General features: G+C 38.6%; 1 protein-coding gene across 1 annotated transcript in view; it reads right to left on the reverse strand.

The window, feature by feature from the left end:
- Psn (presenilin) overlaps positions 1 to 16,887 on the reverse strand; it is a 179,264-nt gene that overhangs the window by 118,253 nt on the left and 44,124 nt on the right. The window contains exons 5-6 of the mRNA XM_067137878.2: positions 5,995 to 6,215; positions 5,762 to 5,860 (exon numbers count right to left, since the gene is read on the reverse strand). Of these exons, the coding sequence (XP_066993979.1) occupies positions 5,762 to 5,860; positions 5,995 to 6,215 (320 nt within the window). The remainder of the gene's footprint in view (positions 1 to 5,761; positions 5,861 to 5,994; positions 6,216 to 16,887) is intronic.

Genomic DNA, 16,887 nt, shown 5'->3' on the forward strand with positions numbered 1-16,887 from the left:
TGGTTCCAGGTTCACTCATTCTACGATTACCTTTAATTGAGGAGCTATTAAATGGTGAGACGGCGATCCCAGTCTAGAGAGCCAGGAATAATGTCCGAGAGGTTTCGTCACACTGACCATGTGTCACCTCATAATCTGCAGGCCCTCGGACCAAGCAGTGGTCGCTCGGTAGGCGGAAGACCCATTGGGGCTGTAGTTTGGTTTGGTTTAGGGTTGTTTGTAAGATTATAAGTATACATATTTCACTTTTTTAATGTTTAGCCAAATTGTTGATGGTTCATTCGCTCCCGGATTTTCCGTTTTCCCATGTTGTACCTTTTTTATTCAGGGTCCCTCCAAAAACGGAGAATCGAGGTTCCACTGTATAGTCAGTATTAGTTACTCTTATATTACGTCATTCATTTCATCTCATTAACTCCTCTGATGAGGTTGACGTCAGGAAGGGCATCCGGTAGTAAACATTCTCTACGAAGATTCGTCTCATTTCATACTTGACCCCGTAGAGAAAAGGAATAAGGGTACTGTATTATATTCAATAGTAATACAAAAGAACTTAATGGCCAGTCATTTGCCTCTGTCCGTTGAGCAGTAGGCCTACCACACAGTAAACCTGATCATAGATTTCATTTGAATTATCGTTGTCTTGTGCCACCAACTTCCCTGCTACCAGTGTGTTGTCATTCCAAATTATATCTTCACTGTCAGGCACTGCCATCGAGAGCATTCTAGAACATGTCTTTTTGAAGCTCTTAAAAATAGTTTTGTTCCCAACTATAGAGTCCAAACTGTGAGAATCTATTCGCAAATGATTTCTGGAGATGGTCTCTGTTATTCCCAGTTGATGAATATGTAGCAGAAGTCACCCCTTCTGAATAAAGCCGTGCTGTAGAAAGTTTGCCAACACACCAGCTGATACCTAGCGTATATTTCGAGTTGTACTTCTGAATGTAATACAGAGTGACAGGAAGCATTCTTTGGATAACGTCTGCTGTTGAAAGCCAAACCTTTATTTTTAAGTATATTTCAGGCTTGTTCTCTACATTTATCACGTCATTTACCTAAACAGCTGTAATTGAGATAAGAGAGACCGCATTGTTTAAGTTAGGTATGCTATTAAGTGTCCGGATAGTGCCAGAAGTTTCACGATGGAAAGAATAAAAATAAATAACAGGAAACTTGCCATATTTATGGATATCTACATGTGTGGTGGTAATACGTTTTATTATCATAATGTTTAATTTCGTACGTTTGCTGTCTCCATTTTTTAATAACACATAGTACATTTTGTTTGGAGTCTCCAAAAATTGTAAAAGTAGTTAGTGGGGATGTAAAATCAATAACATTATTATTATTATTATTATTATTATTATTATTTGTTAGGTACATTGGCAAGTAAAACAATCTTTATGATTGGATTGTTTTTATCACGTTTTACACCTACTCTATCCAAAAATGACTTATACTGACCCGAGTTATGAGACATTAAACAACCTCTTTGTTAATGATCTCACCTGCTATATTATAGCAACAACCGCAAATATTTCTTAACTAAAGTAAACTTGTTTTCTCATCCCGAGGGAGTGCAGCTCTTTTCAGGCATGACCCCAATGAAGCAGAGCTGCATGTACCATTTTTACTGCATACCAACCTTCCTACAATTCTTAAAATTCTGGCAGTGTGGTACTGGTAATCAAAGTCAGGTCTCCGAGAAAGGCAGCTAATTGTTCTAACCATTATGCTGGCGTACATTCTTAATTACAAAACACAGACACAGCATGATTGATGCATGCTTGTAATGCGCGGGTCTGACATCAAACTATTCACCTATTTGTGCGACGTCATCAGAGCTGCAATAGGCCTACGCTACGGAGGCAGACATTCCTTAACAACGTAAACACAGATGTACTACATGACTTTGACACACGTTTCCATTGCGCAGGTCGTAAAGACTAAACTATTTACAAATTTGAGTGATGCCATCGGAGCTGCAATAAGGCTTGTACCCGCTTTGAAGCAGCATCATTGTTGTTCTCTGACGAATTATGTAGGGGGTGGGTAGGCAAGATTTTTATTTTTTATTTTCTTTGTTTCGAAAAGCTAGAGGGTCTGATACACAAGTAAATACGGTATACTGGAATTACCTGATACCTACGTTGATGGTGTCTTGTCATTTTATTTCTGGATACCCAAGATATCATCTTCCTGAGAATATAGGCAGTGCTTGCACCACTGCTGGGCACTGCTCTTATGATGTGTCCAAACCAGCAAAGCTGGCATTCATATAACTTCTCACTAATTGCTGCCAGACACCAATCTGTTTGATGATCTTACTGGTTTTGTGCTCAATAAGTGAAATGCCTGGGGACCATCTTAGCATCCACATTTCTGTGGCATGGAGGGAGTGTTCAGCATTTCTTTTGGTAACCCAGCCCTCAGAACTGTAAAGCCCAACTGACTGTACCCTCTTTAGGAGGCAAGAGTGCATCTTAAATGACATATCCTCAAACTACAAAAAACTAGGGCCAGAAAGAGCACCACTACTCATCTTAATTGATCTCAGCCTGCTGGGAGTCCAGACAACTAGCAACTTTGTTTGCAGGACGCTAAGATAGTACGGCATAGCTACGAACAAATATCTCTAGCAGGTACATTCATAGGTTTAGTTGGTAGCAGAACTGCTTCTTTCACAGCTTGGTCCACCAGTTTGTAACAAGCAATCCCCATGTGGCTAGGAAGCCACACAAAGTGATTCTCGTGCCAGCATCACACAACCTGGCTAGGTCATGGCTCTGCTGCACCAGTGGGTGCTGTGAGGAACATGAATCATGAGACTGCACAAGAGCTTAAAGAGTCATTGCACATCAGGAAGTGGCCCTGTTCTTGTCTCAGCACCAACTGCAGAGCCTCTAAGATGACAAAAGCTCCATAGTACATATGCTACAGACAAGAGGTAGCAAGATCTTGGTGCTAATATCACTGGAAACGAATGAGCATCCAACATGCTCTCCTGCCTTAGAACCGTCTGAAGACAAGCTGCACATTCACACACTGAACAAAGTTTTCTCTCCTATCTTAGAAATGTCTGTGAAGACAAATCACATGTCCAGATACTGAACGAAGTCACAGTAATACCTCGATGAACAGAGGCATCCGTGTTCTAATTAGGAGCACAGAGTAGATCCAGTCATTTATCTGGTTGAGGAACTAGCCATGGTGCTAGGGGTCCGGACAAGACAACCATCTATAATCACATAAAACTCATGACACAGGCTTACAAGATGAATTAAAGCCAGTCGTGCAGCTCTCTGTTGGTTTTCAAACCTCCGGTGATAATGGATATCAAAGAGGCATGATAGCTTGGATGTCGTGGCATTTCACAAATTCTGGCAGAGTCGTCGTCGGCCGAAAATCGTATCCCAGTTTTTGTTTCTCGCCTGCAGTTCCATAATCCTTAGTCCACACGATGAAGGTGGCGCTGATGGCTTATCAGACCAATTCCTGCATAAAACATGTGGCGAAACATGTTGAATCTCATGGAAGGTGGGGGACGTGGCAGTGTCTGACAGAGCTTCTTTCTCTGGTGAGTTTCCTCTCCCTGTTTTCGACGTTTGTGCTCATACTTTGCAACTGCAGCTGAGATGGTAGCACGCCAGCGAGGGCGATCCAATACGCAAGTATGCCAAGTATTTAGGTTTATATCTGCGCTTCTCATAGTCAGCTTAAGTTGGTCTTTATATCGCACCAGAGGAGCACCACGAGTCCTCTTGCCGGTGATACAGAATTTACATATTATAATTCTCATGTTAGGTCCATATTGAAATGTACGTAAATACAAAGTATGTTACAAGTGTTTATTTATATATCCACCTATTCAATACAAAGAGATCTTTTTAGAAATTAAATATTATTATAAAATGTTAAGGGACATGTTTCGCCCATATTAAGGGCATCATCAGCCTCAAATTCAAACCTGTATGGTGAAAAATCAGGATCCTGATTGCTCTTACACCTATAATGATATCCTCTTTTTATGGCTTGTAAGAGCAATCAGGATCCTGATTTTTCACCATACAGGTTTGAATTCGAGGCTGATGATGCCCTTAATATGGGCGAAACATGTCCCTTAACATTTTATAATAATATTTAATTTCTAAAAAGATCTCTTTGTATTGAATAGGTGAATATATAAATAAACACTTGATACAGAATTTACCGAGTGAGTCTGCTGTCACTCGTGCGATGGATATGGCCTGCCCGTGTAAGCCAATGACCAACGATGGTGGCTTCGATACTGTTTAGCTTTGCTTTCTCAGAACTGCTACATTAGTTATACAGTCATCCCATTTGATGTTCATGATGGATCTAAGTTTTTGTTGATAAAGCGTTCCAGTTTCTTGATGTCCCGGTGATATAGGGTCCAGGTTTCACACCCATAGAGAAACATAGAAATAACAACAGTTTGGTATACCATTATTTGCATCCGGATACTTAGATCTTTGTTCTGGAAGACATGATGCGAGAGACGTCCAAAGGCCACATGGGCAGCCTGTATTCTGTTTTCCACGTCCTTCTCAGAGGTACAGTGAGTTGAGAGAATACTCCCCAGGTACGAGAAGTGCTCCACCCTTTCCAGAGCTGTGCCAGATATGGTGATATCAAAATCTAGGAAGGGGGGGGGTCCAGGAGCAGGCTGAGTAAGCACTTTGGTCTTCTGAATGTTGACAGTCAGGCCAAAATGTTCATAAGCTCTGTTGAAGCAGATGACAGATTGTTGAAGCTCTTCTGGTGTGTGGGGTGGAGAAGCATTGTCATCTGCATATTCAACATTGACCAATCATCAATCATTCACTACTGATCTGCATTTAGGGCAGTCGCCCAGGTGGCAGATTCCCTATCTGTTGTTTTCCCAGCCTTTTCTTAAATGATTGCAAAGAAATTGGAAATTTACTGAACATCACCCTTGGTAAGTTATTCCAATCCCTAACTCCCCTTCCTATAAACGAATATATTTGCCCCAATTTTTCCTCTTGAATTCCAACTTTATCTTCATATTGTGATCTTTTCTACTTTTAAAGACACCACTCAAACTTATTCATCTACTGATGTCATTGCATTAATACAATGAAGTTCATTCCACGCAAATCTGTAACCCGGGTGGAATAGGTTAATCTTTTGGCGCAAAATCTGGCCTGGTTGAAAAGCCCCCCTCCATACCGATATTTAATTTCCACACCTGAGATGTTTGCAGACATTGTGTCATAAAGCATAGCTACCAGGTACAGCAAAAAAAGTGTAGGTGCAGGTACACATCCTTGCTTGAGTCCATTTGTGATTCAAAATACTTCTGAGATATCATTCTGATACAGTACCTGTCCAAACAGACCATCTAGAGAGCTTGGATTAGACCAACAAAATGCTCTGGGCATCCACAGCGCCTCAAAACCATCCACATAGCATTATGAGGAACCGTATCAAAGGCCTTTTCAAGGTCATAGAACACTAAGAACGGAGTGTAATTTGTTCTCTGCACTTCTCCTGCACTTCGCAGAAGATCATGTCAGTTGTACCATGAGAGGCACGAAACCCACACTGAGATTCAGGTAGTAACCTCTCAGAAACAACCTGAAGTCAATTCAGTAAGATTCTAGCAAACTTGCCCCCCAGAATTTAGTCAAGGTCGGGTGTGAACTTCATTGTATTAACATGACCTTATGAAAGCTACTGAATTACATGCATTAATATAGTTGTACCCTATACTTACAAGAGTAGATTAAGGCTGGAAATATTTGTTCATTTCTTTCTTGAGCGGTTTCTACTAAAATTCGCAAGGGCCCTTTAGGGGTTAGAACTGCAACCAAATCTGCAAAAAAGTTTGATAACATTTCACAATAAAACATTTTATTGCAAAAAAGTTTGATAACATTTCACAATACCATCTACATTTTTTAGCTATACATAAGCTTGTTAAAGACAATTCTGTATCTATTAACTTACCCCAAACTGATATGACTGCAAGAACCACCCAAGTTGTCCATTCAGGCAGATATTTTATAAATACGAGGGCCATGAGGGCTGCCACAAATATCAAGTAAGCCTGCTGAAGTCGTAATGGACCCTGCCAGTGGATGCAGATCATTCCCACCACACCAAAATTCCACATTAGAAGAGACAATGATATATAATCCATTGGCACATTATATGCACGAAGCACCTCTCTGAAAATTTTTAACAACTTGCATCACAATATTATTTTGACAACAAAGATGCAAAAAATTACTCTACTAGTTATCACATTTGTGCAGATCTCAACCAAACACACAACAAATGAAAATGTGACTGGAAGTAAATGAATAGTTTAAAAAATGTCTTTCAACTGGACATGACGGAACAAACCATAAAACATCTGACTATGATCTCAATATCACAAAGTCTCTGCTTGATAAACAACTGCCTCTTTAATAATTTAACTCTCTTAGTGCCATAGTCGCTGTGAGCGATACTTAAAAAAATGTACAAAACTTGCCAGTGTTGCTCTGAGAGACGTTTCGTTTATTTATTCTTTGATAGGATTCTAAACTGAAAACAGCGCATAATCTCAGCACGACCATTCAAGAGAGTTCAACCTACCATGTTCTGACAACATTCTCGTTTTCTGTTTATCGATAATCTTGAGCGATATTTACAGTTCCTTGACTTATTTAAGCGAGACTTAACAGCATGGCGTTGAAGTGTAAGAAAAGCTGTGTAAGAGAGAAGGAAATTAAAGAAATAATGAGTCCAGGAAATGTTGTGGAGCCTGTGCAGGATTGCCCTGGTCAACATTTCTTTCTTCCCAGTCACTCTTAGTATCACAAAGGTAAATTGAATTTAAGGGTTCCACCTTTTCAATACAATATTATACCTGGCATTGAAGGAGATGCTCAAAGTCATATCCCTCAACTCTCAAGCTATGTACCGTTTGAGAATAAATTGCATTGATTAGACGGACAATAAACTAAAGTTTTTTTTAATAAAAAGTAAGCCAGGTAATTTAATGTCCGAGGCAAAATCGGCACTTGTTTTGCCAACATCGGAATCACAGTCCATGAAGTCTGAGAGGTCACCAATTTACTTGCCAGTCATCAGCTATACGGCTGTTTATTTTCACTGTCATTTAATTGTCTTTACTTGTGTGACGGCCATTGTTGGTTTATTTTTCAATATGCTAACAATGTAGAATTTTTTATTTTTACACCCCTGCAGATATTCATTATGTATGTGTGTCCTCCAGTGTTCATTTTTACTCCATTTGTAAGTGAGGTAATAGGAATTACCAAATTTCCCAACTTTTATTTTCTTAATTAAATTATTTTAATTAATAACGTGAGGAATAAATTTCATCATTATCTGAAAGTTATCACGAATTTAGATGACTATATTTTGCACTCCCCGATTATGTTTCAGTTTCATATCTTGACAAACAGAGGAGTTTCTTTTCTCCATAAAAAGAGCCTGGCACTTTTAGACCTCACCTTTACATTTTTGCCTGGCACTAAAAAGGTTAATGTTCCTTGTTTTACGTCCCACTAACTACTTTTATGGTTTTCGGAGATGCCAAGGTGCCAATTTTGTCCCGCAGGAGTTCTATTTTGTGCCGTAAATCTACCAACACAGCACCTTCAAATACTATCAGACTGAGCCAGGACTGAACCTGCCAACTTGGAGTTAGAAGGCCAATACTCTACCATCTGAGCTTCATGCAAGTGCGATATCAGGTATAACCTCGTGGTATTTGTTACATTACGATGACTGTTATCTGTCATGGTTCTACTCCAGGAGTAGAGTAGAGTAGAGTAGAGTAAAAAGGCGTACAACTTAGCAAACATGCATTAACTAATCCTTACTAAATAAGCTTTATAAATTGTTACCTAACTACACCTTGCCTACCTCAAGTTTCACAATATAATGCACCAAAGTGACAGACATTTGTCGGGTGCCTTTTCCTGTGACGTATCCGAAACTATTCAAAATTAACTCTTCAACACTGTTCACGTGGCCACTGACAACATGATTTCCTCCTTTATTGCATGAAGATTCACTTATATCGTGAGGTTTTGTAGCAGCAGTCAAAGGGATGCACCATCATTCAAATATTGTAAAATAAACAAATCAACACCTCAAGATTTTGGATTGACATCCCTTTTGACTAAACCCTCATAAAAACAAACTACTACCAAAGTAAAATCTGATCGTCAACAAGACTAGTTCGATGAAACTACCTAATTCAGCATTTCACTGTTCAAAACTAATAAATTACAGTGTGTGTTGTGTTTGAGTCATCAGTCCATAGACTGGTTTGATGCAGCCCTCCATGCCACCCTATCCTGTGCTAACCTTTTCATTCCTACGTAACTATTGCATCCTACATCTGCTCTAATCTGTTTGTCATATTCATACCTTGGTCTACCCACTACCGTTCTTACCACCTACACTTCCTTCAAAAACCAACTGAACAAGTCCTGGGTGTCTTAAGATGTGTCCTATCATTCTATCTCTTCTTCTCTTCAAATTTAGCCAAATCGATCTCCTCTCACCAATTCGATTCAGTATCTCTTCATTCGTGATTCGATCTATCCATCTCACCTTCAGCATTCTTCTGTAACACCACATTTCAAAAGCTTCTATTCTCTTTCTTTCTGAGCTAGTTATCGTCCATGTTTCACTTCCATACAATGCCACGCTCCACACGAAAGTCTTCAAAAACATCTTTCTAATTCCGATATCAATGTTTGAAGTGAGCAAATTTCTTTTCTTAAGAAAGCTCTTCCTTGCTTGTGCTAGTCTGCATTTTATGTCCTCCTTACTTCTGCCATCGTTAGTTACTTTACTACCCAAGTAACAATATTCATCTACTTCCTTTAAGACTTTGTTTCCTAATCTAATATTTCCTACATCACCTGCCTTCGTTCGACTGCACTCCATTACTTTTGTTTTGGACTTATTTATTTTCATCTTGTACTCCTTACCCAAGACTTCATCCATACCATTCAGCAACTTCGAGATCTTCTGCAGTCTCAGATAAAATAACAATATCATCGGCAAATCTCAAGGTTTTGATTTCCTCTCCTTGGACTGTGATTCCCTTTCCAAATTTCTCTCTGATTTCCTTTACTGCCTGTTCTATGTAAACATTGAAAAGGAGAGGGGACAAACTGCAGCCTTGCCTCACTCCTTTCTGGATTGCTGCTTCTTTTTCAAAGCCCTCGATTCTTATCACTGCAGACTGATTTTTATACAGGTTGTATATAATTCTTCGTTCTCGGTATCTGATCCCTATCATCCTCAGAATCATAAATAGCTTGTTCCAATCAACATTATCGAATGCCTTTTCTAGATCTACGAATGCCATGTACGTGGGCTTGTCCTTCTTGATTCGATCCTCTAAGATCAGACGTAAAGCCAGGATTGCTTCACGTGTTCCTACATTTCTCCTGGAGCCAAATTGATCTTCTCCCAACTCAGCTTCAACTTGTTTTTCCATTCTTCTGTAAATAATACGTGTTAAAATTTTGCAGGCATGAGATACTAAACTAATGGTGCGGTAGTTTTCACACCTGTCAGCACCGGCTTTCTTGGGAATAGGTATAACAACATTCTGCCGAAAATTGGATGGGACTTCTCCTATCTCATACATCCTGCACACTAAATGAAATAACCTTACCATGCTGGTTTCTCCTAAGGCAGTCAGTAGTTCAGAGGGAATATCATCAATTCCAGGTGCCTTGTTCCTATTTAGGTCACTCACAGCTCTGTCAAACTCTGACCTCAAAACTCGATCTCCCATTTCATCAGCATCAACAGCCTCTTCAAGTTCCAGAACCAAATTATCTACATCGTTACCTTGATACAACTGTTGGATATGCTCCTGCCATCTTTCTGCTTTGTCTTCTTTCCCTAGAAGTGGCTTTCCATCTGAGCTCTTAATATTCATGCACCTAGATTTCCTTTCTTCAAAGGTTTCCTTGATTTTCCTGTATGCAGCATCTACTTTTCCCAAGACCATACAGTCTTCGACATCCTTGCACTTCTCCTTCAGCCATTCTTCCTTAGCTACCTTGCACTTTCTATCCACTTGATTCTTTAATCGCCTGTATTCTTTTCTGCCCTCTTCATTTCTAGCATTCTTGTATTTTCGTCGTTCATCTATCAGGTCTAGTATCTCCTGAGTTATCCACTGATTCTTAGTTGATCTTTTCTTCCTTCCTAACATTTCTTCAGCCGCCCTACTGACTTCATTTTTCATGACTCTCCACTCTTCCTCTATTGTGTTTCCTTCAGCCTTTTCATTTAGTCCTTGTGCAACATGTTCCTTGAAACAATCTCTCACACTCTTTTCTTTCAACTTGTCTAGATCCCATCTTTTTGCATTCTTTCCTTTCTTCAATTTCTTCAACTTCAGATAGCATTTCATGACCAACAAGTTGTGGTCAGAGTCCACGTCTGCTCCTGGGAAAGTTTTGCAATCCAACACCTGGTTTCTGAATCTCTGCCTAATCATAATGAAGTCTATTTGATACCTTCCAGCGTCTCCAGGTCTCGTCCACGTATACAGCCATCGTTTGTGGTGTTTGAACCAAGTATTGGCAAGGACTAAATTATGATCAGTGCAGAATTCAACCAGCCGACTTCCTCTTTCGTTCCTTTGTCCCAATCCGAATTCTCCTACTGTATTGCCTTTTCTTCCTTGGCCTACCACTGCATTCCAGTCTCCCATCACAATTAGATTCTCGTCACATTTTACATATTGAATTAAATCTTCTATCTCCTCATATATTCTTTCGATTTCTTCATCATCCGCTGAACTAGTAGGCATATAGACCTGCACTATTGTGGTGGGCATTGGTTTGGTGTCTATCTTGACAACAATAATTCTTTCACTATGCTGGTCGTAGTAGCTTATCCGCTGCCCTATTTTCTTATTCATTATTAAACCAACTCCTGCATTTCCCCTGTTTGATTTCGTGTTGATAATTCGGTAGTCGCCTGACCAAAAATCTTGTTCTTCCTGCCAACGTACTTCACTTATACCAACTACATCTAACTTTAGTCTATCCATCTCCCTTTTCAGATTCTCTAACCTACCACAACGATTCAAACTTATAACATTCCACGCTCCGACTCGCAGAATGTCAGTATCCTTCTTCCTGATGATCGCCCCCTCTCGTGTAGTCCCCACCCGGAGATTCGAATGGGGGGCTAGTTTACCTCCGGAATATTTTACCCGGGAGGAAGCCATCATCAGTACATCATTCATACAGAGAGAGCTGCATGTCCTCGGGAGGTAGTTACGGCTGTAGTTTCCCGTTGCTTTCAGCCGTGTAGCAGTATCAACACAGCTAAGCCATGTTGAGTATTATTACAAGGCCGTATCAGTCAATCATCTAGACTGCCGCCCTTGCAACTACCGAAAGGCTGCTACCCCCCTTTCGATGAACCATTCGTTAGTCTGGTCTCTCAACAGATACCCATCCGATATGGTTGCACCTGCGGCTTGGCTATCTGCATCATTGGGACACGCAAGCCTCCCCACCGCGGCAAGGTCACATGGTTCGCAGAGGAGGAAATTACAGTAGCATGCCCCAAAATTAATACCTGAAGCAGAATTCCAACGTATCCAAGATTTTAATCTTCAGACACCAATAAGTTTTAACAAAAATTACAACTTAAATTTTAACGTAAGAAGTCAATTTACAATTGTTTTTAATAAACTAGAACTTTGAGGTAAAAAAAAAAAAGAAGCCATATTTTCAACATTTTAGATATTACTGTGTTTTGGATGTCAATGTCTTTAGATTTAACAGATATTCCAATTTTAGTATAGTCACTGATATTGTTAAACTATCAATGTGTTCACAAATTCCTATGTTTTATGTTTTTTACTACTTAACCCTTTCGCACTCGGCGCGCCGATCTATCGGTGCGAGAGGTTATGGCAAGGAAGCTCACGGCGCCGATACATCGGCTCTGTCCTATTTAGACATTTTTGTCATTTGCGTGGCTGTTAAATCATAACAGTTGATCGTGGCGGTACCTTAAAACGTTGAATATGCGTTTTACCCTACAGATATATCCACCAGCCCTACAAAATATTTTTATTTTCGACAAATGAAATCTGTTGACCGTGAATATTTATGTTGTGGTTATTTGAAGTTGTTATTGCATGGATCTGTTTTGGTTGACTTATGAATACAACAATTTGATCTTGATATGAGTTTAGTTAAGAATATATTTCGTTTCTTTGGTATATCGTGTGTTCGCTGTACTTCGCAAACTATAGTTTTACTCCGTTTCATAACTCCATTATTGCACGTGCTTGCGTCACCTTTTTATCGTAATGGCTAGGCCATATTCAAGGCCGAATGAGGCCGATATCCTTGAATTTTCAGATGATTTAGACAGTAATAATGACCTTCTTTTGCCGAAAGTGATTCGCATTATGTGGGAAATGACACAGTCACAGCTGCTCACCGTGCATCGGACCACGAGGACCTGACACTGATGACCGTTACATGTACAGTGAATAACTATGTGCCATGCTTCATGAATGAATTGCAGCACAAGCATCATATTGATATCAAATTATTCAGAATTAAATGTTCTTTCTTTCCCGTCTAAGAGTAAAGAAGGAAGACGCAATAATGTCTGATTTTTCAGTCATTGAAAATCAAAAATTATTTTTTTAAATTTATTTTCAAAATGTAATAATTTTTTTTTGCTTTACCAATAACAACACGTCCTAGGTATGTTCATTTCTGAAATGCTCATAGTTCCCTGTATTAGTGTGATTTATTTTATTTTAATGTGTGTTAAACTCTTTACGTGTTGATTTTTTGTAAGTTGGTTTGGAAAATGACAGAAATTAGTCTGAGTGTCTTTGAGCAAACTCCTGCATATAGGCTGAGTGCCAAAGGGTTAATTTTAGAATTATAATTAAGCACAAATTTGTCAAAGCAAATTAACAATGACAGGTCTTAACCTTGAGATGATTACATAGGCTGAGGATGCTTGAAATCAAGCGAAACATGTCCCTATAAAATAGTGTTGTAGCATTATGATTTTCTAACAACATAAAATCAATTGTATCAAAAAGGTGGAATAAAAAACACAATATTGTAAGCATATTATAGGCATTGTGCAGATAGATCAAAATGCTACTAGCACTACATAGTGGCTCGTTCTGAAACAAGAGGTGAGGCGTAGTGCGAGAGTCTCAGTACAACATGTGTGACATTCAAACAAGTTGCGGGTTTAAAGCGATTCAATTCGGGGATCTAAGTGAATCATCATGCAATAAAGGAAGAAATCTTGTTGTCAGTGGCCACGTAAACGGCATTTAAGAGTTAATTTCTAATAGTTTCGGATACGTCACAAGAAAAGCCACCCGACAAACGTCTGTCAATTTGCTGCATTATATCGTGAAACTTGAGGTAGGCAAGGTGTAGTTAGGTAACAATTTATAAAGTTTATTTAGTAAGGATTAGTTAATCCACATTTGCTAAGTTGTACGCATTTTTATTATGTGTTCAGGTTGACCAAAATCGCAATGTCTCTACCAACGAATATTCCTGTCCTGCCGGCGCCAGAGGAACTTGCAAACACGTAGCTGCGGTAGTGTATTATATAAATAATGAAAGTGTTGTCTCCAAACAGACCATCCACAACAATGGGGAAAACCGAGCCCGAAAACAATGTCAAGAGCAAGATATAGAAAAGGCAAACGCGTAGAAGAACTGTTCGGTAAAAAGACTGTGGCGACATCTCTTCTCCGTTCGAATTAACTGAGGATATTTTAAAATCCATCCCTTGCAGTCTTCGTACAATGCTTCGAGCAGAAGCAAGTACTGAATTCAAACAATCGTGCAGGGCCGTAGTCACCTCATTGATAGATATGATAGTGAATGATGTGGAGAGAGAAGAATGTGAGGAAAATGTGACACAGCTATTACATTTACAAGTCTCTAACGATGTGCGCTTGCCAGACCAATACACCTTTCGCACTGTGGGTGACGAAATGTTTTTTTACCAGCAAAGTGCAGGTTGATACAGATCATATAATTAAAATATCCCTACCGAGCTCGATAGCTGCAGTCGCTTAAGTGCGGCCAGTATCCAGTATTCGGGAGATAGTAGGTTCAAACCCCACTACATGTTATGATTCTCATATTTTGGTGCGTATTGAAATGTACAATAAAGTCAAATAAATATGAAAGTTTCTTTGTTCCACCTTTTCAATACATAAAAATAATTTTAAAAAAGAATTAAAACTGTAGGGACATGTTTCGCTCTTCAATCAAGAGCATCATCAGCCTATATCTCAAACTGAAAGGTAAATAATCAGGTACCTGATTGTAATTAAATTAAATATAAATGTGAAGATAATGTTACAAATGGTGAGCGAAATGGTTGAAATGGTTTAAAGATTAAAATATGGATAGTCGTAAAATTTATACACCCTCCTGAAAGTCCTTGTTTAAATATAGCAAATAGGTGTTGTGTGGAGGTTGAGGGCATAATAGGAAACTAATAGATCCTAAACATATTGATTAACACATTACTGAATAAAATGTAGCTGACAATTCCAAATGGTGCATTAATACATTGCTCACTTCAAGTGAGGTCTACAGTAAATTGGTATGTTGAAACAAGAAGAGTAGTAGAGAAAATTTATCAGTGTTAAATATTTCGAACGTCGGGAATAAATCAGATCCAATTCTTAAAATTTTTATAGCATAGAGACGCTTCTGTGGTCCATTTTAAGTGAGGTTTATAATATTATGTGAAGAAATAAAATTGTAGTCCTCCAGAAGTTCGAGAGAAGAAGGGTGCTTGATGGTAAGTGGCTTGTCAAATGGTAGCTGGAAGGAGTAACTTCTGTAGAATTGAAAGAGAAATTAGGATTGAAGTCTGAAACAAAAGGAGAATTGTGTGTTAAAGAAAGGATTTTAAAGAAAGGAGAGTTTAAAGAGAAAATGAAGTGTGTAAATCGCTTACCTTTTTAGTAATGTTGAAATAGGTTGGCTTAAAGAGGAATTGAAGAGAAAATGTTGTTTGTAATTTCATTTTTCAATTGTAATAGTATTAAACGGTTGCTATGGTAGCGATGAAATTACTGATATTTAAGTTACTAGTGTTGCAGAATGGTGAGATTAAAGGGAGAGGGTTGAAGCAATGCTAAGTTTATGTGCTGTTGGCTGGGGCAGGTAGCGGGAAATGAGTTTAAATCTTAGAAAAAATAAAAATAAACGAAAATCAGTATCAAGAGGAATTCTTATAAAAATGATCTAGTCTAAAGTCGATCTTTAGTGTGGAGATAAATTAGTCTTCCTTTCGAATTACGGTGCGGGAGTGAGGGAAAGTGTGGCAGTGAACAAACATAATTTTTTTTTTTTTAATGTAGCCTATAGAACAAAATAAAGAGAAATGATATCATCAGTACCAAGAGGAATTCAAATAAATTAGCATTCCTTTAGGGGGGAAAAAAAAAAGAAAATGTTAAAAGACATATCCGTGTTGGTGCGACGTAAAGCAACTAGCAAAAAAAAAAAACACCTCCCTGGACACACTATCTCAATCAGGAAGCCCTCGATGGTTTCAAGAAAGAAAGATAAGAATATCTGCTAGCACAAAAGCACATCGGATCAAAACTAGGTGACATAACTTTGATACTACTGCTCTCGCATTTGTAACTGAATCTCCAGTTGGGGGAAGCTGCTTTGAACAATCTTTCTTACGGAAGTGAAATGGAAAGTGAAGCAACAGAATGCTGTGGAAGTTCATTTGGTGTTCGTGTATTCGATGTGGGTTAATAATCCACAAGAAACAACCTTGGTTTGTAGATCTCCAGATGGCATAGTTCTCAAAGGAAATGTAGCTGAGAGAGTGTTAGAAGTTAAGTGTCCATCTTCCTGTACAGATAAACCAATAGTAGATGAGTCAGAAAATGTGCAAGTACATTATCTTTACTTTGACAAGCAAAATAACATACAGTTAAAGACAAGTCATATGTATTACACACAAATACAATACAATACAAATACTGATGTATGTAACTGGCTTGGGAAAGTGTGATCTATATCTATATAGCAAAGCACAACAGTTGACAATACCTATTTAACAGGACAATAAGTGTGTCGAGGAATGTCTCACCAAAATGACAAAATTCTATCTCAATAATTATTTGCCAAACATTAGCGGAATTCCTAATAATTATTATTATTTATTTGTCAATTCTCGCTTGTTGAACGTTGAACAGATCAAAATGTAACAAAGAACACATAAAACAAACTGATGGTAGAACAATTCTCAAACTATTCTTTAATTATTGGAGGTTGCAAATTTGTTAACACGCAACACATATGCACGATGTCATCCACATGTGAAAAAAGTTTGGTTGGCAATTTCTGTAATATATTGTATATTTTGATTCTTTGAATACACCTTTTTACATGAATTCTAACACTTGCAATATTGTAAGAACCCTCAACTTCCTCAGCTGTTAATATCCTGTCATGTAAGAACGGTGGTGTCACGATTACAACACCGCGGCCAGATAAGTTAGTTCTGATGCCAGAAAATCCTTTATCAGCCATGACCTCATCGGCAGGTTGAAGGAAAGTTAATAAACCACTGTCAGTTGTTATGAATGAGTCGCTAGCTCTTCCACCGTAACATTTACTAGGCATGATTGCAATTAAATTTTTTGAGTGTAGCAACCCTTGTATTGAGAATAGAAATACACTCTCTGATCTACTTGGGGAGGCTGTTCAACCCTAAATTCCGTTCTGACAATAATGGCTCGACAATTACCGTAATTTCTCTTAAATGCTGGAGGCATTGTTTCTTGAACAC

The sequence above is a fragment of the Anabrus simplex genome, chromosome 1 (genome assembly GCF_040414725.1).
Source record: "Anabrus simplex isolate iqAnaSimp1 chromosome 1, ASM4041472v1, whole genome shotgun sequence".
Classification (NCBI taxonomy): domain Eukaryota; kingdom Metazoa; phylum Arthropoda; class Insecta; order Orthoptera; family Tettigoniidae; genus Anabrus; species Anabrus simplex.